The 23,107-nt window shown below is 42.5% G+C and overlaps 1 protein-coding gene across 1 annotated transcript in view; it reads right to left on the bottom strand.

Annotated features, from left to right (window-relative positions):
• Positions 1-23,107, bottom strand: part of LOC133416173 (polypeptide N-acetylgalactosaminyltransferase 10-like) — a 49,414-nt gene that overhangs the window by 13,547 nt on the left and 12,760 nt on the right. The window contains 3 exon segments of the mRNA XM_061702897.1: positions 11,773-11,939; positions 13,180-13,318; positions 13,447-13,549. Of these exon segments, the coding sequence (XP_061558881.1) occupies positions 11,773-11,939; positions 13,180-13,318; positions 13,447-13,549 (409 nt within the window).

Genomic DNA, 23,107 nt, shown 5'->3' with positions numbered 1-23,107 from the left:
TGTAATTGATTAAGGCAGTGTTTTTTAAAATACGGAGCTATTAATATTGATTGATCGCCTACAAAGAGTTACACCTAGGTTTCCACATGTAATTGATTAATGCAGACACCCGGGCTTAATAGCTTCTAAGTCAGACAACCATTTAAATGTTTAACATATGGGCTGGGCAATTAATCTGATCTTAATTGTCATTTAAATTTTGGCTTCTCACAATTATAAAAACATTATAATCAAAGAAAAAATAGTAATGTAGGGCAGGCACAGTGCTTGTTGTGTGCAGGTGCAGCCGCAGGTGCTGAAAGAATATTACGTCACTAATAATTTATTAGTGAGTACCTTATTCTTTACTTTTGCTGTGGAACCCTGAAATGCAGGGGCGACGTGTCCTGAGCTCAGACACCGGGACAATCCTCTAAAAGGAGGAAAATGCGTTATCGTCCATAAAATCCAAAATATTGCAGCAATCATTATATTTTCAGAGGTTGAAGTGGGCATTAGTAGAGATGGCCACATACATTTTGGTCACAATTGATTGCAGTTTTGTGACATTAAGCTACTTTAAGCTTTTTCCCTATAATGAGCATATAGAGGAGTCTCCAAAAGGTCTCCAGTGAAATCGAGCATGTTCGATTTTCCCGCGTCTTCCTAGCCCCATGGCTAGACGTCACAGAGACGTTGAGTGGCCATCGGGTCGCCAACTAGTCTCCAGGCCAGTGAGATAGGTCTCTAACTGACTCATTACTACTGTCCTGTTCTGTTCTGTCCTATGCGCCACCCATTGAGGCCCTTCCTCACAGGGTGTGGAACTGCCAGGCTCACTACCATGGTCCTGTTTTCTTCCTGTTGCATCCCTTCCTCGCAGGGTATATTTCTGCCTGGCTCACTATCCCTGTCCTGTTCCTGTTTCCTACCCGCCGCATCCTGCCCTGTTACACCCTGTCCTATTGGCTCCCTGCTTTGTCCCTTCCTCACAGGGTCTACGACTGCCCTCCTCACTGCCCCTGTCCTGTCCTATTTCCTAACTGTCACATCTCTTACTTAGTGTGTAAAGCTGCCTGGTTTGCTAACTGTCCATTCTGTCCTGTCCTATTGCTTCCTGTCGTGTTCCTTACTCACAGGGTCTAGAAATGCCTCCGCAGTCCACAGATAAAAATCCAACAAACGTGATGTTGTTGTTGTCATATACAGCAGTATACGCTGCTATTGTGTGTATCAGCATTGAAGCATTGACTATTGACTAAACCTTGAGGCCAAATGGAGTGCATGTTTTTATTTCACAACTTCCAAAAGTTATTTGCAAACTTCCCTTAAATTTTTTTCTCCGAGGCCTAAAAACAGCGCTTGTTATTTGCAGAATACAAACCCTCATTAATAAAATATTACCCCAGTCAGTGTTCCTCCTTGATAGCAGTTCTTACAAATGGCCCACTGTCACTACGGCACCCCCCTTACTTCACTCTCGCCCTGTACCCTCGCAACACATCTACTAATTGGATTCTGAATATCAGAGGACAGGATGGAGGACAGGCAGCGGCCCTTTCAAACCATTAAAGGATAAACTACCGCTGCGAGAATGACACACAGGCTGGTTTTATCTGGGCACTGGCTCTAATGTTACCGTGCCTTTCTTGCTTCTCTGCTTCTGCCCGTCTGTTTTGATGTCACTTGGCAGCGTGTATCTCTCGAGAAGGCATTGCTGATCCCGACAGACAGCGGGACCAGCCAAAACCAACAAAACCTCCAGCGACGTCTTCCGAGCCTTCTCTGCCTTGACCCATCTTTTAGTTTCTCTTCAGTTGCTTTTTTTAATTATTTTTTTTAATATAGCTAATATCGTTCCCCCAAAGCGGTACGATTCGGTTTATTGTGGCACATTTTATAAGGCTCCATAAAATCTGAAAAACTAAATAAAATGACTGTCTGACAAAGCATCGCCCAATCAGATAATTAGATGACGTTATTGCCAGCTCAATTTATCCATTGCAAAAAGTGCATAAAATCTGACCTCAAATGTCTCACTTTTCAGAGATCCTGAAAAATGGTAGCAGCTGAGCCGTAACTGAACTTTTATTTGCCTTTTAGACAGCACCCAGCAAAGACAGGATAGTGTCAAAACTGTGTCCACATAGCCGCCACAGCATCCCGCAATCAGATAATTGGACGACATCGTTACTATTCTCCGAATTTGCAAAATTGGAATATTTCCATGCAATCGCACAAACTCCCTAGGACGAGTTTGTTTATGAAGGATACCTGGATATCTCCAAAATGCCCCTAAATTGTCCCAACAAAATGGCAGACCTCGTGTGTCTTTCGGGCATTGGTTCTTGAGACTTTTTTGTGGATCTTCTCATGATAGACATGGCTACCAAATTTCATGTGTCTAAGTGAAACTGGCTTTGAGAGCTGAATGAAAACAAACAACAACAACAACAATTTTTTTTTTCTCTGATGGGGTCAGATTGTTTTTGAGCCAGGACCAAACCGCGCTGAGTTTGTTGGTTCAGATTGGTTTGGTCCGCATCAGAGTTCACAAAGAACTCACAGCACAAATGGGGAAAATGAACTAAAGGTGGATTGAAACAAACTTTGGTGTGTGAAAACAAAGCAGTCGTAAATGGAAGTTAATACAATTGTGTGTTTATAGGAAGTCATCAAACTTTGCTGCCATGCTCTGCCCACATGCAATGGTGAAAACTAAAAATCTTGGCAATTCAGTGCCACCCACCTGTCTAGTACACAATATGTGGTTCAATCAGGTAAAACCTCTCAGAAAAGTTAGCTTTAAAAGGCCACTGGAAATGATCCAAATACCCTTAAAATGACAGATTCAAACCAAAATGGCAGCCTTTCTGTGTCCATTCGGGTATGACTTCTTGACCTTTTTGTGGGTCTGCTTCATGATAGACGTGCCTAACAAATTCCATGTTAGCTAAGGGAAACTGGATTTGGGGACTGAATTCTGTGGCATGTAAATTTTGAGTTTTGAGAATGTGAAACTAAAAAAGGAGGTTTATTTGGCCTATGAATCACCACAAAGCAGGAACAAACGCCAGCCTCTGATACTTAATCCTAAAGGCCCTATTTGGGATTCTCTACCTGACATTAGCCCCAAAACATCTGAAAGTTATGCCCTCAATATCATTGCATAATGGTGTCATTTGTTATGCCTTGTTCCGAACAAACGAGTCTGCCAGAGAAAAGCAATGACTCCAGAGAGCTGATGCCAATAGGTCAGGCCATGAGCGACAACCCATTAGGAGATCGATTTGGGCTAAACCTCAGGTGTGCACGGGCTGAATCTCACGTAACCTTCTCCCTGACAGGCGGCGTTGGAGGAAGCGGCGCACATTTCATTACATGCTCACACATCGGGGGACAACGAGAGGGAAAGGTTACAGCGTCTAATTATTTATGGTTAATTTGCCCAGAATAAATTGTGATACGGCTTCACTGGTTTACGGACAAATGGTAAGGCTGTAAATCATGCTAATTGAGAGCGGGTCCATGTCAGGAAACACATTAGTCTTTATTAAGAGTGTGGTGTTCGGGACATGACCAGGTCTCGGACACCATCCCCACCTGGGTCATGTATGCAGACTCTTAAAAAGCTAATCTTACATGAGATGCTCTGTGTTATTTTGTACCTTTTTTTCTGACCGTCTCTTAGAAGCTACAGATACGGACCGAACGTGGCAGTGCCACTGAGAAATTCTTCACAATTTATCGTCACAGCATAGGTGGTTCAAATTTGGCAACATTTGAATTGAATCTCTAAAATGAGTTTGATGGAAATGGCTAAATCCACCTCAAAATGGCTGCTTCAAGTTCCTCTTTTCGGGGCATGGGTCCTTGAGACTCTGCTGTGGGTCTACTCACGATAGTTATATCTATTCAATTTCATGCTCCAAAGTTAAAATGGTTTTAGGGTCTGAATTTTCAAAACATACATATATGCTACCAACCTGGAAATGGACAAAATGACCCTATCATGTCCACTTCAAGCCAAAGTGACTGACCTTCTGAGTCTTTTCGAGCATGGGTTCAAGAGACCTTTTCGTAGGTCTACTCATGATGCACATTACTACCAAAGTTCATGTTGCTCAGTGAAACTGGCTTCGGGGGTTGAATTTTTCTAAAATTCACTGGGCCACTGCCAAGACTGGCTTGGATCGGCAAGTTCAAGTTCATTGGTTCCAGTTGATTTACTCCACGTCCGAGTATGAAATCAAATCAATAAATCACAAAATATTCTTTGAAATTTAGTGTCTCTTTATCTAGTATACATGGTTCCAGTTTGGTAGCAAATGCAATCAGATAAATACTCTTAGAAGTCCGTCTTTGAAGGAAATCAGACAAAATGAACCCATGAAGTCTGCATCAAGCAAAAGTGGCTGACTTCTGTTGTCTTTTCAGATATGGGCTCTCTGGAGTTTTTTGTGGATCTACCCAGGATAGACATGCCAAGTAAGAACTCCCTAGTAGGAGTTTGGCAAAATACGAGCCCGGTAAATCGCACCAAAATGGGCATGGGTCCTTGAGATTTTTTTCATGCGTCCTGTTATGATAAACATGTCTACCGTGTAACTGATGGCGGGGGCTAATTTCAATCAATGCAAGTATGAGTAAAAATACAGTAGGTGTGAACGACTAAGCACCACACAAATATTCCATCTGTTGCTTCTGTTGCTCATGCGTAATCTACGTTGATCCCCAAACCATCTTTTCATTGGACGAACAACAGAGCCGCCGATTCCTTTCGGTGGGCGATTCAATTAGCCTCCATTTACAGCGGAATTCACCTGAAGCAGCGGTGCACTTTTGCTTGTCAACCTGCCGGATTACTTCCTGCAAAGGCCCACTGGCGCACCACCAAAGAACCAAGCTGCTAATTTATTCCTCTAAAATATGCCACACATTCTGCACTTTTTTTTCTGCAGGCTGCCAATTGGGGAGCATTTTGAAGCTGCTTGTCTGCAAGCATTAAAAAAAATAATACTAACAAAAAAAAAAAAAAGGACGCAGAGGGAGAGTCTGTGATGATATAAGCCAGTCTGGAGGGAATTTTAAGCTCTTACCCTCTCCTTTTCCTGATACTTTTCGCCCTTTCACACGGAATGCACACAGCTTTAAGAGCCTATGAGAGTAGATGCTGTGCACGTGCACTTCGCAGTCACTGCCTAACATGATGAAAGCGGCATTCTGATGAAAGGGGAGGACAATTTCAGGGTATTACCCATGACTCTGGCTAAAGCTATACGGGCATCCGCATTTTATTCAGTCAAAAATCAACAAATGCATCTTAGTCCAATCCGGGGTAAACAGTGAACCGAGAAAAGAGTACAGCAGAAATCTCTGATAGAGACCATATAAATGACTTTATTTTTTATTTTTTTACCCCTACCACATGCCATAAACAAAGCAAAACCCATTTGAACTTATTAAAACACACAAACCCATTAAAATTACCTTTAACATATTCCTTAGTGGCTGCGCTTACTGTCGCTGTGAAGAAATGGGAGACTATCATACGTATAACATCACTTTGAAGAAAGGAAAATAATCTCTCACTCATACGGTTCTCCAAATAAGAGGAAAGGTATGCTTCCTTCAAGCTTGCAGTTGAAGTTTACTGGTAAATACAAACCTTCAAACCAGTGCTACTTCAACAAACACTGAGCAGCAACACATTTAAACAGAGCATACAACATAACAAAATAAAACATCCATCCATCCATCCATTTTCTGAGCCGAACAACGAATATTTTTTAGAGCGTAGTTGGGGGACCTTCTCTGCCTCTTCGTCCTGCACTTAACTCATTCACTATCAGTCCTCTATGTTCACATGGATTTTTTTAATTCAACAGCGCTACAGCCCCTCCAGTAGACCTCCCATGCTGCTTGGGATGTGGTGGTACAAAGAGGTACTACGCTGACGGCCTGCAACTCTAAATTCAGACTTGCCTGTATACTGTAATAACCCATAAATAATTTTTTTAAAAATCACGTAAAAATGTGTGACATACAGGGTATGAACGGCTACCGAAATGGGAGAATGAGTGCAAGCGTTAGGAAAAAGGAGAAATTCAATGACTTCACAGAGGCAGAGCACAGTCACTGTTAGTCACTGTTTACACGACACTGCTGACGTTGCTGTTGTCGCTTAAAATCGCAAACCCCCAACCCCCCCCCCCCCAAACCCCCACCCCCCCAACCCCCCCTCCGTGTCGTGTGGCTGACAAACACTGCAAAAATATACTAACCCCCTGTGGGTCACATTAGTCCTTGAGGAAGTCATTGCCGAGAGGGCTAGTGTGGATTTAAATGGTCAAGGCTTAAATGAAAAAAGAAAAACTAATTTGAGCTACTGTATGTTAAACGGCAAAATTGATTCATTTCTACTTCATTTGGACAAAACGTTTGGGGGTGAAAAAAATAGCCTTTAAAGTCAAGTCAAGACGAAAAACAACAAATAATACATGACATTAGTAAACTAATGGACTAACATATCCATGTGACTTCAGGTGAGGCACGGAAGCTTCAGTAAAATGATATAAAAAAAAAAAACTTCAGCAAATTAAATGAAACATTTTGTATTAAAAAGTAGTCACATGCAAATTTTAAATGTGCATACCCTTCAGTGAGAATCAAAGGACTAACCTACGTATGTGACTCCCAGTAGCAGTAGCTTGAAAAAAAAAAAAAATACTAGTAACAACAAAACTCTAACTTGAGCAAACAATGGGAAAAATTGAGTATATACATATATATATATATATATATATATATATATATAACATTTTTTTAAAAAGCTCAGTAAATCTGCACACAATATTGTATTTTTGGCTGACCTGTTCCTTCTGCACCAAAGCATTACATCCAGACTTTCCATCTTGAGGCAACAAAACGCCACACTGCTCCCGCAGAGTGAGGGAGAGGCGAAGTTTTACAATACTTCTTTGTTCAAGTGTCCAAGCGAGTTCACACGATTTATTCTCAAGCTATTTTCAACACTTTGAATTGGTGAATTATGTGTAAAAATAACAAAAGAGGCGTGGGGACAGATCATCAATGCTCCTCTTTTGTAAATTCGAATACCCCTGCGTGAACGTCAAAGGAATAACCTACAGTATACTTATGACTTCCGGGGCGGCACCTTTAGAAAACTAACCAAAGAAACTCTGGTAAAAAAAATGTCGTACAATTCATAATTCAAAATTGGTAGTGAAAAAACACACAAAAACATTCTGCTTATTCAAACCTACAAAATGCTAATTGATGATTTTTTTTAGTTTTTTATGCACTAAGCTCAATAAATGTCTTGTCTTGAGTTACCAATTAATCTGAATTATTTTGTGTTCAACAATTGGAAAGAAAAAATGGTAGCGGCGAGGCGCCAGTGCGTAGTATTAAAACACCACTCGTAATCGTAATCTTTCTCTGATTTGCTGGGCTTGCTTGACAAAACGTGTGCTTTTCGCTCACCAGGGAACGGCATTAAAACTAAATAAAATGACGCTCGGTTGGACGTTTGTCATCTCATTGCTCAGCGGCGTCCATTTTCTTTTTTTTTATCCCCCGTTGCGTCGTATTTAAAACACGCGTTTGTAATTGTTCTTTGGTATTAGGATGGAGCACATTAAACTGAAAGACTGTGAGTTACATGCACAATTAGGAGTGCTAACGTCTCAATTTTAAACTGAAAGAATAACAATAAAGCTAGACGAATTCCCTAGCGGGAGTTTGTTACAGTATGAGCCTTAGAATTCACACAAAAATCAGCTTCAAACCAAAATGCCCAACTTCCTGTTCAATTTCAGGCATGGGTCCTTGAGACTTTTTTGCACATCCTGTTATGACTGACATGTCCCTTCCGATTTCTTTGTCGATCAGTGAAACTGGTGTCAGGGGCTGATTTATTTTCCTTCTAACTTTACAGGGGGCACCACTGAGTACATTTTGGACTATTGCATTGAGGACCCTAAAATTTCATAAAAGTGGTGGAGATCTTAAGCATGTTGAGGACCCCCCTTTTATTGCTTTGGCGCCATCTTGTGGCATCTTGGTGCCAAGAAACTGTTTGAAGTGAGTTGAGGAGCTTCATTTAGAAACAAGTAGTGTTTTGCCAAGATTTTGTGGCATCTATAGGCAATTACAGACCTTTTTCTGAGTGCGGGGGACGTCTGTCACTCAGGGATTTTCACTATTCGTATCAGAAGAGTAATGAACACCAATTCTAAGAAGCACCACCTATGCTCACTAAGTTTCTCCACGACAAGCGAGCGTTTATTAACGACAACTCTACCCAACCGTGGCTTCCCATCCTCATCTCTCCTCTAACAAGCTTGGACACTTAACGGGTGCTAATCAAGTGTCCCCGGAGAGCAGCTCTCGTTTCCAAAATACACACCAATTATCGGCAAGAGGAAGGGAAAGAAAAAATAAATAGTTACGAAAACAAGGTGGCGTGTTGCTTCACCTCTTGAGTAAGAAAAAAAAAAGATACGAAAAATAGCATCGTTCAGGCGTTGGAAAGGCGCTTTTGAATCAGCACAAGAAATTAGCTCATGAAGTGTTATATAATGTGTTTTTGTGGCAACAGTGCCGCGATCAGGAGCTGGCGCATCTAACAACATTGCAGCTCTGCTTAGTATTTGGCTTTAATCTTACCCGGGGAGTTGTACATTTGCGACTTGTTAAACTTAAACGCTAGTACAAATAACGGCTTTGTCAACATTCAAATCAAGACCCCCCCCCCCCCTTAATATTATGCCCTTAGTCGTACACTCAAGATTCATCTGCCGCAATTTACTAATGTATTCCCAGAAAGTATTAAATTTACTCTCGTAAAATTTCAATTACACTAACGTAAAATACTATTGTATTCATATCAAATTTAAAAAAAAATCATATGAGTAATTATTATTATAATTATTATATTCTAAATAAAATTACTAATTTACTTTTATAAATGTATGACTTTATTTATATAACGTATTTATTACTTTGTTCACGTAAAATTAAGGCTTTTTACCCTTCATAATATTACAAGTTTATTTTCGTAAAATACGTTTTTTTCCCGTGCTAGAATTATAAGTACATTCTCAGAAATGTACACATTTATTCTCGTAGAGTTACCATATTTTTCATGTTAATACACGACTTTATCCACTCAATATTAGATCTTTGTTTTCACACAAAATCAAGTACTTTTCCCCCCAGAAAAAAATGATGCACATAAATTACCGTATTTTCATTAAAAGGCGCAGTCTCACTTAGTTCTAAAATATACATCTTCCTTGTCATAGAAATGTTTCTTTTTTCCCGGTAAAATTACAACTATACCGGTACAACTACGACCCAACTATCCCTGTTAAACTATGCCTTAATTATCATAAAATTGTGACTTTAGTCACATAAAACACAAGCTAAACCTAACAGCAGCAAATGCCTCAACCGTCCACGGAATTGTTTTCACAGTTTGTCTGCTCCTAGAGTTAAAATTCATCAACTCCAGTCCAGGACGGGTCTCCATCTTGGAGCAGGACAGATGGCGAGCGGAGGACTCTGCGGAGAGACGAGCCCATTAGCTCAGCTCACCTTGAAAGGATGCCGGGGTAGGCCAACGTGCGCCCCAGACCGCCTGCGGGGAGAGCGAGGCTCGAACAGGCTCCCTGCACGGGCTGAGGAAATTCAATTAGAGGCTAATGACGAGTGAGCCGACCTTGTCGTCTCCCGGGCTGGAGCTCGTCATAGACCCCGAAAGGCGGATTAGCGGATCGGACTGTTTTCAACGCCCAATTCCGCTCCCGCTGCTCTATTTCTGGCCGTAACCAACTGGTTTTCCCCCCATGTGGCTTTGACTGGCCATCCTGCCTTGAGGTCAATTCACACACTTCGTCCCATTTGGTTAGCCGCCAAATTGCACATAACTGCAGATTCTAATAAGATTCCAAAATTTGGATTAGATTAGAACAGTTGATCCATCCATCCATTTTCTGAGCCGCTTCTCCTCACGAGGGTCACGGGCGTGCTGGAGCCCATCCCAGCTATCATCGGGCAGGAGGCGGGGTACACCCTGAACTGGTTGCCAGCCAATCGCAGGGCACATACAAACAAACAACCCTTCGTACTCACATTCACACCTACTGGTAATTTAGAGTTGTCAATTAACCTCGCATGCATGTTTTTGGGATGCGGGTGGAAACCGGAGTGCCCGGAGAAAACCCACGCAGGCACGGGGAGAACATGCAAACTCCACACAGGCGGGGCCGAGGATTGAACCCGGGTCCTCAGAACTGTGAGGCTGACGCTCTAACCAGTCGTCCACTGTGCCGCCTAGCACAGCTTAATTAAATACAATTTTGGCTTGAAACACAAAGGAAAAAAAAATATCTTCCTCTCTCCATTCTTGTGCCTATAGATGCCACAACATGGCATCTATATTTATTGGATAACTCTAACCCGAGGCCCACGCCCCTAAAAGGCACACATCCAACACATAGATTCTACATTAAGTACAGTAACTACACTTTATAAAAGCAATTTATTTTGTATTATGTCTTATTACAATACGGTGCTATTCTCCTTTATTAAAGACACGTAACATAAAAGAGGTGTTTTTTTTTTTTTTCCCCGGAAAGGATTAATGGCATTTCTACGGGGAAAATTAATTTTAATAGACGTATGTAAGTAAACTGTGTTGCAGCATTATTCGGCTTTTGCTTCGCTCCAGGCTTGTGGTCTCATATTTGCTGAGGCGCTGACGACTTTGGGCCCATTACTAGCCGAAATGAGATTTCTCATTAGCCCTTTGGTTGACAAAATGAGCGGCGACAGAGCTGAGTGAGTTTGTCTGAAATGCTTCCAGGTGACAGGAGGCGACTTCCAGTGTTTGCCTGCGTTCGGCTGAGTGACAGGCGAGCGTAGGCGAGGAAGCTAGCGGGAGGGAGGGCAGGCGAGTGAAGAGGGCAAGAGGATAGCTATTGAAAACATATTCATATTCCGGTATAAACATCGCAAGATACGATTCCACGCTGACGTGGGCGGAAACGTTTGCCGCTGCACAAGCAGATTTAATTGCAATCACTTCCCTAACCACATTAGTATATTGCAGTGGCAGGCTGTGCATTTGGTATCTGGCTGTTCAGTGCGCACTTAATCCACCTCTTAATACCAACAGCAATTATAGAAATCATCAATACCAATCCAAAAATGCAATTGGTTAGTTGGTTAGGTATGTATCTAGTTGGGTATGAAGGTAGGTAGGTAAGTATCTAGTTGGGTATGAAGGTAGGTAGGTAGTAGGTATATATGCAGTTGGGCAGGTGGGTAGGTAGGTTGGTAAATAGGTGGTAGGGCTGGGCGATATGGCCTTAACCTAACCTAACCCTTTTCGTCATGAAAATCCGATTTCAAACAATTTCTTCACAAACTCACTATAAAAGAATTGTGCCGCATACTTATGTGGACCAGCTCAGAATCAGAATTGATCCCATAACGTCACAAAAATTTTTTTTAATGAATTACACCATATACATCAGAGATGCTGATGATTAAAAGCATTCCTGCGTGCAGATCGGTAGAGACGTGTTTTGCTAGTCGAACTTGTCGAACTTGTGATCAGAGGACGGAAAAATGCTGATATTATGGAGAATTTGAAATCTGATTGATTAAAATAAACAGTCCCATTTCTAATATACAGGGTGACTGAAAAGGAACTCCCCATTTTAAAATACGTAATGCGTTTGCGGCGCCGTTTATTTGCCGTACCTTTGTCGCTGAAGTCGTCCACCAGGATGACCTCGGCGATGAGCTGCGGTGGCGAGCGGTTGAGGACGCTGTGGACGGTCCTCAGTAACGACGACCAGCCCTCGTTGTGGAACGGGATGATGACGCTGGTGGTGGGCAGCTTCTCGCTGTACAGCTTCTGTTTACAGCTAAACAAAAACACGAACATTCCTTTACTATCTGTTCTCACAAGAAACATGTCAATACAGTATGGCCCTATTAGTATCAGTACTAAACATGGCATTGCTTTTCGTTGTACAATGTGTATAATAGATAGTCGTTAAATAGAAAACTTTGTATGTTGACTGGTAAAGCGAGCTAGAGTGATGGTCAATTAGCTACATAATTAGCTCAGCAAATTGCTAGTGAGCTAGATATCGAGTTTACCTTTACAAAGCTAGTTCAAAAGATAAACACCTGGTGTGAAAGCTCCATAATTAGTTGGTTTGTTAGTGAGACAGACAGAATGACAAGCTAATTAACTAGTTAGTGAGATTAACTAGTGGGACAGACAGACCAATGGACAGAGAGAGACAAGATAGCCAGATAACTAGTTAGTCAGTCAACTAGATACCTGGCAAAGTACGAATGAATAACTTTTACCTTTCCAAAGTTGGTGAGATAGTTCCATAATCAGTTAGTTAGTTAGTGAGACAGACATACAGATAGCTAGTAAGATAGTTAATTGACTAGTTAGTGTGATCATTCATTAATTAGTTAGACAGACAATTGGACGGACAGATTTGTTCATAAACCAGTTAATGACATAGTTCGTTAACTAGTTGGGCGGAAGGACGGACAGAGACACAGACTGCAAGTTCCGTTAGTTTGTTAGTTATATAGTATGATATTCAGTAAATTAAGAATAAAATCATTAATCCTAACTCCTTAAACTGGAGATTACTGATCTCAATGAATCCTAAAGGAAAGGTTGGTAGCTTTTGTGACGTACACGACGAGCTGCGAGATCTACATAGTATGTGGGCGCAACACTGGTCACACGAGCACAAACCTTCCTGAACAGCGTCTCTGCGGCAGTAAACTGATTTTCAATCCTGCTCAAGTCACCTGGAGATTCAGTCCCCCCCCCCAACACACCCTTGCGGTTGATGGAGTGCCAATCTTTGAGAAAACCTGCTACTGCAGTCTTGGCTGCCATTGAAAAACCTGCATTCCTGTCACTCCTTAGTAGCCCCCCTCGCGCACACACACACACACGCACACAGTTACTACACTTAGCTAGTTAGTAAGTTATTTAGTCAAATATACAGATGCCGAGAAAGCTAGTTAGATGGATATTTAGAAAGCTAGAAATCTAGTTCGATGCTAGTTACTATATTTAGATATCATTAGTTAGATGATTAGCTATAATAGTTAGCTGCGACTCACTTGGGATGACGGATGTCGGGGATGGAGCGATTAAGGGAGATCCTGTCACTGACGTAAATGTTGAAGCCGTTGTCCCTGTAGGCCTGGTCCACCTGGTCGGCGTCCGTCAGGGGGAACGGCTTCCCCTGCTCGCCGTTACCTGAATCAATCAAACAGAGTTTGCCGATAAGAAGCCCGGAAACGGCGATCCAGGAGGGCTCAGAGTCAATGTTTAAATTACATTACGGGAGCAAACACGGTAATAGTAGATTTTGTTAGCAGACCCACCAGATTTGGAGGCATCCCTTCTGATTGCGTCGTAATCGTGCCAGTCTTTCCTCTTCAGACCATTTTGGACCACTTGATTCTCCTTCCGCAGTCTGCGAACACTCTAGAAAAGGAAAAGCACAAGAAAAAATATATCATATTGTACAAAAAGTAACAAACCTGAAATCAAGCACTTTTAAGAATATTGTGAATAAATGCGCCCTATTCCAAATGCTGTGTTTTTAAACAAATGGCACAAATACAAAACGTATTTCCTGGCCATATTTGCAAGTGTGTTGCGGCAGAAGACTTTTTATTGGTGTATTATAAGTGCTTAAGCCTTGCAGGAATTTTTTATGACATTTATACAAAATTTCAAACTGCAGTGAAATGATGTATCACCCTAATCCTAACCTGCGTTTTTTTGTTTTGTTTTGTTTTTACAACCGACCAAAAACAGCATTCGTAGTGCAACATGTTTGCAATTGTTGCGGTAAAACTGCAAACGCGAATTTTGGGGGCGAAATTTGCATCGTAACATACCACTTAAGTTTAACGACGTGTTATTTCAACACCATAGTATAATGCTTATTTTTGTTGTTGTTGCTAATTGATCATACTAACACGGCAAGTAAATCCCAACGCATGACGTTTCCGACAGGTTTGCTGTCTAATAAAGCACAACATCACGTCAACTGATTGAGCTTCATTCAATTCACAACTCCAAGACTAGCTTGCAATAAACTTTTTCTACAGATACAGCACTGAAAACTTTTAGTTACACAACAGGCTTTTCTCGCCTGTCGGAATCCGTGGCAGCCTTTTTTTTTTTAATTTTCGAGCAGCAGCCTGCTCACTGCTCCACTGAGAGTTTAACCGCAGAAAAGTGTACTCTTCTATTTCACGCTCACTGAAGCTTGCGAGGTGAATATCAATGCAGCGACTCGGGGCCTTATATGTACATAGCACCGCAGCCACTCGACATGCAAAAGGGTGTCCCCTTCGTCACCCTGACAGGCTAAACGACTCGCACGTACATAACGCCGTTTTGCACGGTGACACACAGGATCACAGCATCGGTACAGGAATAATTAGTTCAACGGGAAGTGGCAATTAGCCCCACCCTTTAAATACAAATGACGCAACCGGCAGGCATGAATTAGCATGAATTATTAACCCGACTGGTGGATCACGGCAATGTGACACAGACTAACAAACTAGCGTGTCGCATGCGCTCTAATATTCATTGGTGGTTATTGCGCGTTGGAATAGGTCGTTGTCATACATCTTGAGGTGGATTATACACACTTACAATTTTATATGCATATTTTTCATTGGATATGATTTTGTTGTACTGACTTAACATGAATGATTGAGCAGAATTATTTGAATTGGTACATTAATTAAATAAATTAAGGCTGCAGGTCCAAGTGACCAATTTCGATTTAATGCCTATATATCAGATTTTTGGGGGGTATGTACAGTGATTTCCCACATAACCGCGGTGCACTTCTCAAATTCATCTGTTCTTGTTTTTTTGCTGTGAAATCTATCCCTTGCTATTTTCTGAAAAACTAACCTTCTAACGTTTTCTTGTGCTCAAAGATGCCGCCAAAGCTCTGTCTAAATAGGAAAGTAGCACAGTAATGGGTTTCAAGGAAGTATGTTAAAGTGATACATCTCAACCTATAGACAAGCTTTGTATGCATAGGAGGAACCCAGTTGAGCCTGAGTTGTTAGTGGAACTGAAAAAACATTTCAACTCTGTTGCTAACCAAAACAGCAGCACAAAGCGACGGTCTCTCATATTGTTTCGTCAACAAAAAAGAATGTTTCGTTGTTAGGGAGTACCCTGCACAGTATTAAAGATCTTACATTATCTTCGCAATAATTAGCGATGGCATCAGTCACAGCTAATGACGATCCAAATACTGTAAATGAAATTCAATGATTGTTTCCGTGGACTCTAACATGTGGTCTCCATGTTTATTTTTTTGTATTAGCACCATTTATCAGCACAAGGGGTCCTTTGTTTGCCTTAGATAGACACCACTGTTGTAATACGAAAACCCATTTCAACAATGCTGTTAACCAGAACAGCAGCACCTCGTGAAGCACAAAAAAAGTGTGTGGAGTGTTGTTTTTAACGAGGTCCCTCCACAGCATTAAAGGCAAGCTTGCATTATGTTAGCGACAATTCGTTTTCTATTAGACTGTTCGCCCCACGTTGTGTGGCATCCACGTTTATGTTCTTTTTGAGTTGACAACACCCAACATGGGAAAATCTATCCATCCGTAGGCGATACAGTGAACACCCGCATATTTATGTTTCGATATTCGCGGGCTGGCCTATCCGCCAAGGTTTTTGGGAACCGCTCCTCTTCCCTGAAAAAATAGCTGTTTTTGTGCTCCGGCCGAAGAAATAAGAGTATTTTTTACTTACTTACAGATCCGGTAGCATCTTTATGCGGAGGAAACAAATTGAAGTGAGTTGAAGATCTTCACTTCTACAAAATTAGTCCTTTGTCACCATCTAATGGGATTGATGGGTGATTACAAAATCTTTTAGGGGGGTGCCGCAGGGCTCAACCCCTATCCCCCTGAATAGTGGGGGCTCACTGGACTGCTTATCCTCATCAAGGTCACAGGTGAGCTGGAGCCAATCCCAGTTGATTTGGGGCGTGATGCGGGCTACACCCTGGACTGGTTGCCAGGCAATCAAAGCTAACGCACAGACAAACAAGCATTCAAACTCATGTTCACACGAGTGGACAACTTCAAATAAGAAAGTATGTTTTTGGAATGTTGGAGGAAGTTGGAATACCCAAAGAAAACCCATGCAGGCTGGAGCTGAGATTCCAATCAGGAACCTCAGAACTATGAGGCAAAACCTCCTAACCACTCAACCACGGCGCTATCCATAGGAAAACTCAAAATATTATTTTTGTGGGAAAAGAATCGTCATTTGTCCGATTTAAAACCATTTCGCGGACCAAACCAACAAATAGCCCCAAAATGTCTTTCAATAAAAGACTATTTACCGCGTCCCCTTTCTTGCCGTGACAGCTCTGTCTGGGTCACCATGACACACAAACACTGTGTTAATGTCGGTTGCGCGAGGGGAGAGCGTGTCAGCCATTATTCGGCATCCACTCACTCGCCTCTCAATGTGACCAAGAAGCCGCAAAAGAAAAATACAAATAAAATCAAATCAACAAAACACATTCAGTTCATTTCACTCTGGCTTTGCCTCCACTCTTGTCAGAGGTGGACATATTGGGTGAGTCACACAAAAGGACCAGACAAGCAAAGAGAGACCATCTGTGCAAATGTACTGTATACTGAAGAAAAAAAAGGAGAAAGGATTTGTGCGCTGGCCCCATTTTTTGCTCTTGATTAAAATTTCAGCACACGTCGACCCCGTCGTGTTCCTCTGGGGGGTTTTGTAGCTTGCGCGGTAAGAACCTTGAGAAAGCAAGGCAAGGAGAACTGAAGAGGAAAAAAAAAAGTTGATAGCTAATGCACACACGTGTTTAGTGGAGAACGTGGCCGGCGGATCGGAAGCGAGACGGACAGTAAGCGAGGACCAATGTGGGAAAAACTCAATCGTCTCGAGGAGCAGATGGAGGGTGTGATTGCGAGAAAGGGGGGGGCGGAAAACATTTGAATCACAGCATGCGCTTCTTCTGTCTATTTTAAACTCGCTGTACTTTGAAAGAGACCGTTCCCAGGTGGGTTAACCGTTTAACTACCCGCTCGACCAATTAGTTGAGCACACCGAGAACCACACATGACAGCTCAACCGTTTGGTAGAACGTGTATTTAAAGGAATGAAGAGACATGGATAACACGTTTTGTTACTGTAGAACTCAAACAAAGGTGTGCCGTTATTCCCTACACAATGATAATTAAGTGGCGCCTTGACATACAAATTTAATCTATTCTGTGACAACGTTCGGTGCCATTAATCGGTTCCAGCCTACCAAAAATAAGATTATACATTTGTGTAGTTTTTTTTAATTAGAAAAATAGCACTCGAAGATTTTACTTTATAAAAAGATACAGTAATGACATAATAGATCAATAGAATGGAAAGAATGAAATGAATGAGCCCTGTACAATCTTGGCGTCCAGGAACAATACCGAAGTGCAAAGTTGGTTGACTGTATTCGATTTAGTACCATTGACAAACACAAAACCCGGCATTTTAGTGGGTAATTTATATATATATATTTTTGTTCTTTTCTTGCAATTTGGATGCAGCCGCTGCGGTGTGGAATTCCTGCGCAAACACTGATTGACACGTGGCCTTTTGTCATCGGTTCAATGGCTCGCTAAAAGGCAGCATTAAATTTAATGAGGCAGGGTTGAGGGGATGTCGGGCAACAAGGGGGGGGGGGGGGGGGGGGTCACACTTCACCAGGTCCTCTCAGCTCGCTTCTTCCTCGTGGATAACAAAAACTGTCTTGGAATTTGCGGCACGGGTTTCGCAGCTTCTTCGGTCGGTCATGCAAGCCCGACTGTGTCGCAGCTTACTGAGCTGCTTCTTGAATATTAAAAGGGTGTCAAAGTCTGCATTGAATGGAGAGTTTGCGGTGGTGAGAAGATTTTCCTGATGACGGCAATTAGAATAGTCGAGGAATTCCAATTTAAAGCTAAGCTGATATGGAACGGAAAACGTCTGTTCTCACATGATTTCGTACAAAATCTTCTAATTGAAAGTAGTAGAAAACTGACATTGGCTATTGCAAAATACAGTAAACCAAGCCCTACCCAAATAGCAAAACTCAACGAGTAACTGACAACTAAGCCATCTAATAAGGGCGGGTTAAGGTGTCAAAGCTTATCATTTGAAAGATTTGCCATGAAATGTTTTATTTATTTTTTTGATAATTTCAAGATTGGCGATTGGTATCGTTGGCACAATATTGCAAAATTGTCTCTGTGATTCCCTCCCCAAGTAAGCTGTTATGAATTTGTTACTCGCCAAACATTTGTTCACTAAAAAATATAAATTCAATTTAGATGTAAAGGTTTAAAGGGGGCAGTATTTCAACAGTATCAGAACAATCCAAGTTGAATCTGCAAGTTGAATCTCATCCGGTGAGCAGTCGTGGAGTTTCCTCTATCTGACCTGTGCGGAGGGATTTTCAGATTAGGACAAGCCTCTCCGAAACGATGGCTGCCTAACCTCATTTCCATGCTGCTGTGGTCGGCTGGTAATCCGCCCGACAGCAGATTATGTTTGCAATTCAGTCGCGCAGGACGGGATTGGTGCCACCGCCGGCGGTTCAGACTGTCAGCAGATGTTGCGGGACATTATACAGCGATACATGCCAAAGATACATGCCGACTTTTTGAGCTTTCTTCACAAATACCTTCAGGGTAATGTATTAGCAGGAGTATAAATAAATCTGCGATTTATATTTCCTCATTTCGAATTCTGTGTTACAATCCCTTTTTCTTTTATTTCACCAGACATGATTAGGCTCGCAGAAAGTTTCTAGAGTGGTCCTTCATATTTCAAGGTTGGATGCTCTGGTAATACCGCTGTCACCCATGAATGATCACCTAATGCGCCGGAGAGAGGAGAAATACAATACATTTGTTTCTTCCCGCACTAAAAATTCATTTTATTGCCGGTGGCCTGACACCCTCATACATTCATGATGAGAAATGTTTACCCCGGGCCTACAGCCTCATAAATTACTCAAATTAAACAATCACATTTGGGGTGGTGAGAGAGCAGTTAAACAGTGAAATGTGTAATAATGCAAAATTTGTCAAAATTAGCGAGGAGTCAGGAAAAGTTCCACTTTTAGTAGTAAAAAAATCATTTGACGGAGGACACTCTGCGACCCATCTTCGTTGAGGTCGTTACCTCACCTTTGGCTTTTTCCTTGACCTCCTGCCGAGCACCGACAGACGCTCGAGGTGAGCAGGGGGAAGACCTCCGGTTCTGCCTAAACCCGCAGAGACGCAATTATCCGCATTTCACGTTCCAGCTCGGCCTGTTCCTCGTCCTCCGCCTTTCAAACGCTCTGCAGACATGACCATTTGCTCTTCTTGTCCTGGCTCATCACACAGAAACAAAAGCCGCCAACCTGCTTGGTCTAAAAATAGGCCGGGCTAGCCGGCGTTCACCTCCAAAAACTCGAGTTTTGCCTTGAAGCAAGGAGGACAGACTTTCGTCAAATTGAATTTAAAGACATCGCTCTGCTTTGACCACTAGGTTTCATGGTTCCAGGTCGGTTGACAAGTGGACAAACCTCCATGTAGATTTAGCATTTATACACCTGTGCCTTTAAACTCGAGTTCCAACTAGAAGAGGACAGATAGACTTTCACTAAATCCAATCAAGGGCATTGATCTTATTTAACCACAGATTCATGAGCATCTGCAAGGTAGGTTGACAAGTGGCCAAACCTGCACATAGATCAGGTATTTAATTGCCACCTCGCTAAGCTTGAGTTCTGACTAGAAGTAACCTCCATTATTTCAATTTAAGACATTGATGTTCTTTGAGGCGGCACGGTGAACGACTGGTTAGAGTGTCTGCCTCACAGTTCTGAGGACCGGGATTCAATCCCCGGGCCCGCCTGTGTGGAGTTTACATGTTATAGTTCTTTGACTATTAAGTTTGATGAACTTCAGCCGGGCAGGTTGCAGATAAATAAAACTTCCTCATGGGTGTCAAAATCCTCTTTTGAGGCAGAGATTTTGCCAAACTGCCAGTAGTTCTATCATATATTCCCTAACTCCTTTTAATTTCCAAGTTCCAACAAGAAGCAAGGATGGAGGTTTCATGAACATCCGTTGCGTAAGTTGGAGTTGAGAAACTTCTGTTTCGGATGTCAGAAGCTGTTACTGTCTTGTGCACGTCTTTTTTTTTTTTTTTTTAAAACAATAGATTTCTCGAAAAATTGCCACATCAGAGCCAACAGTGGACCCAACATTCAGTCACAACTCAACAAAGCGGGATATTGCCGTAAGTATGCACATCTCACCTCAATGAGCTGAAAAGTTTAAAGTTGGAATTGTTTGAATGCGTTGAGGAATGTGAAGGGGGAGGGAAATTCATCTTTAAGGTCGACTGCACCTTCCTGCCACGAGTCTATTCCATTGCAATACTTTGGTGTCATTGTCTGGTAAAATAATAACCACTAAAAAAGACAAATATTGAGAATATGTGATCTCTGGGACAAGTGGGAGCAGAAAGAATACAAACAAACAGCCGTATACGATCTGAGGTGGAGGCCAACGGGAGAGAAACCGACATGAATAAAACATCGGAAAGAGTTCACATTGACTAGTGTGAGTGCTTTGCTAGCTTCGTCTTTACGAGAGAAAGAGTTTGAGAAAAGCCAGCCGGGGGTTTTGTCAGTGGATCTAATCTAATCCACAGGTGCCGCATCATTTCATGTGGCCCGCAAAAGCAAATCATATGCGTCGACTTCACGTCTCTTGCTAAAATACCAAAACTGCAGAGTGAGATATTGCAAGCATTTTTCAATTTTTTTTTTTTTTACCAATCCCCCTTTTGAAAATATCCATCCATCCATCCATCCATCCATTTTCTGAGCCGCTTCTCCTCACTAGGGTCGCGGGCGTGCTGGAGCCTATCCCAGCTGTCATTGGGCAGGAGGCGGGGTAAACCATACCTACGATGTGGCCCACCACAAAAATGAGTTTGACACCCCCGAGCTTGAACAGTCCGCCCCCTGCCGGGATCCACATCCACGGTCGGGACCTCCCTGGTAGCGCATTGCTGCAGGGCCGCCTCGCAGCCGCTCATCTCCCAACACAAGTCATTATCCACAACTCTACAGCTACTACGGATACTGGACAAAGACCATGACAGATGGCCGGCTCCCTGCTTGCAACCTGCAGAGAATTGTACTACGTGCTAGCAAAAGATGCAGTTTGGAGACTTTTATGTTGCTCCCCTTGTCGCGTGTCTACCCTGCCTAATAACAGTGAGTCAGTGTTTACCTTAGCGGCCAACAATGAAAAAAAGAAAGCATTTCCTATTGACTCAGTGGAGTAAAAGATGCTTTATTCACATCTGGAAGTGGTTGCAAACAGTGTCTGAAACTAACATGGTTACCTAAAATGTGTTAAAAGCACATGGGAAGGGATAAAACTAGCCAAGAAAAATGTTTATGTTCCGGATTTCCCCTATTGTTGGTGGGTCTGGAATGTATCCCACGCGATAAAGGTGGTTCACTGTACCTCGCTGAGGCGACACCTTTTGTTGTGTCGATTCGGCAGTCTGTTGAAACCCACCAAATCAGTTCAGTAGGCTCCTGCTTTGTGCACCTACAATCCGCAGTTGAAACTACTTTGGCTGGTCACCTGCTCTGCTCTAATACGATAAACCCCGAATCATTCTCTGAGCGTCCCCTGACTTTCTTGTCTGTAAGGAGGACATTATCTCTTCGCATTGCCGCCAGCTTTGCATGGGCCGACCGGGAGCTACTGAGGGAGGGGTGATGGTGCTCGGTGGGAGAGTGCGGTGGGGGGGCGGTGGGGGGTGGCAGAGGACAGAGGACAGAGGACAGATGTGGCTTACGTAATGATCCACAAACCAGTTGTCTCCATGGTCCTAATCCTGCTAGCATCGTTTCGCGCAGCTTCCCAAGCCAGGACATCCTCCCAGGGTACCGTGTTTCGTCTAACCGCAGAACAAAATCAATGGAGCTGGCAGAAGGACTTTGGATGCTTGTTAACAACAATCGGGCCACCGGATAACTCTTAGTTGAACAAATGGGAGAAACAAAAGGAGGTCTAGACAATGGTTACAAAATACAAAGTGTGTTCCCTGGCTTGCTCCCATGTTGTAAATTTACACATCAGCTCGAAGCCGTGTGACGAATCGCCAAGACCCGTTCACCTGTGAAGAACACCGCAACAAACATGACTAATCAGGTTGAAGATAAAGAAAATAAGGAGCCACAGACGACAGTTCGGCAATTTCTCCAGTTTATTTTCTCCTCCGGGCTTTTCGAATATTCCTTTTAAAAGGGGAATTGTGCAATTTAAAAAAGCTTTTTTTCATTATTGTTAATACTGTTAGGATGAGCTGCCAGTAGTACAGTAGGTGGGGGGGCTGCAGCCGCATCTGCCCCATCTTGTACACCAATCTGAGTTTTAAGAAACCACCGCGCCTGAGGAAAAACAACCAACGAGAGACAAAGACAAGGTGTCAATCATCCTTGTTACACTGTTACCTTCTGGGATTAAGGAGCTTGGCTGAAACTCTGGCGGAATGTCCACCTCCGGTTGCCAACTAAAGTGAAGAAGGCATTGGACAGAGCCTGAGACAAAACAAAGGTCAACAAAGGCGCTGCCTTTCAGAGTCGGAAGAGCCAAGGCAACTCATAGGATTCACAACCGGCGAGTAATTGTCGACATTTACAAAAAACTTCAATTGTATTTTCTCTCATAGAGGCAGCACTTCATCACCAAGCCCCCAAAGTACAAGTCTCTCAAGAATTGATGCATTATCAAAATAGTTGTTGATTAATTTGAAAGTGGGGTAGTTCTTGATTAATCGATTAATTGTTGCACCTGTACTGGTACCTCTGTTAATTTTAAAACTAATATGTGACAATAGTGAAGCCCTGCTTATGCTTTAGGCTACATGATTGTGCTCCCGTGCACTCCGGTGGCCGGGCTCTAA

This window comes from Phycodurus eques, chromosome 17 (assembly GCF_024500275.1).
Source record: "Phycodurus eques isolate BA_2022a chromosome 17, UOR_Pequ_1.1, whole genome shotgun sequence".
Taxonomy (NCBI): Eukaryota; Metazoa; Chordata; class Actinopteri; order Syngnathiformes; family Syngnathidae; genus Phycodurus; species Phycodurus eques.
Note: the sequence above shows the minus strand (reverse complement) of the source record. Positions and strands in the feature narration are given on the sequence as shown.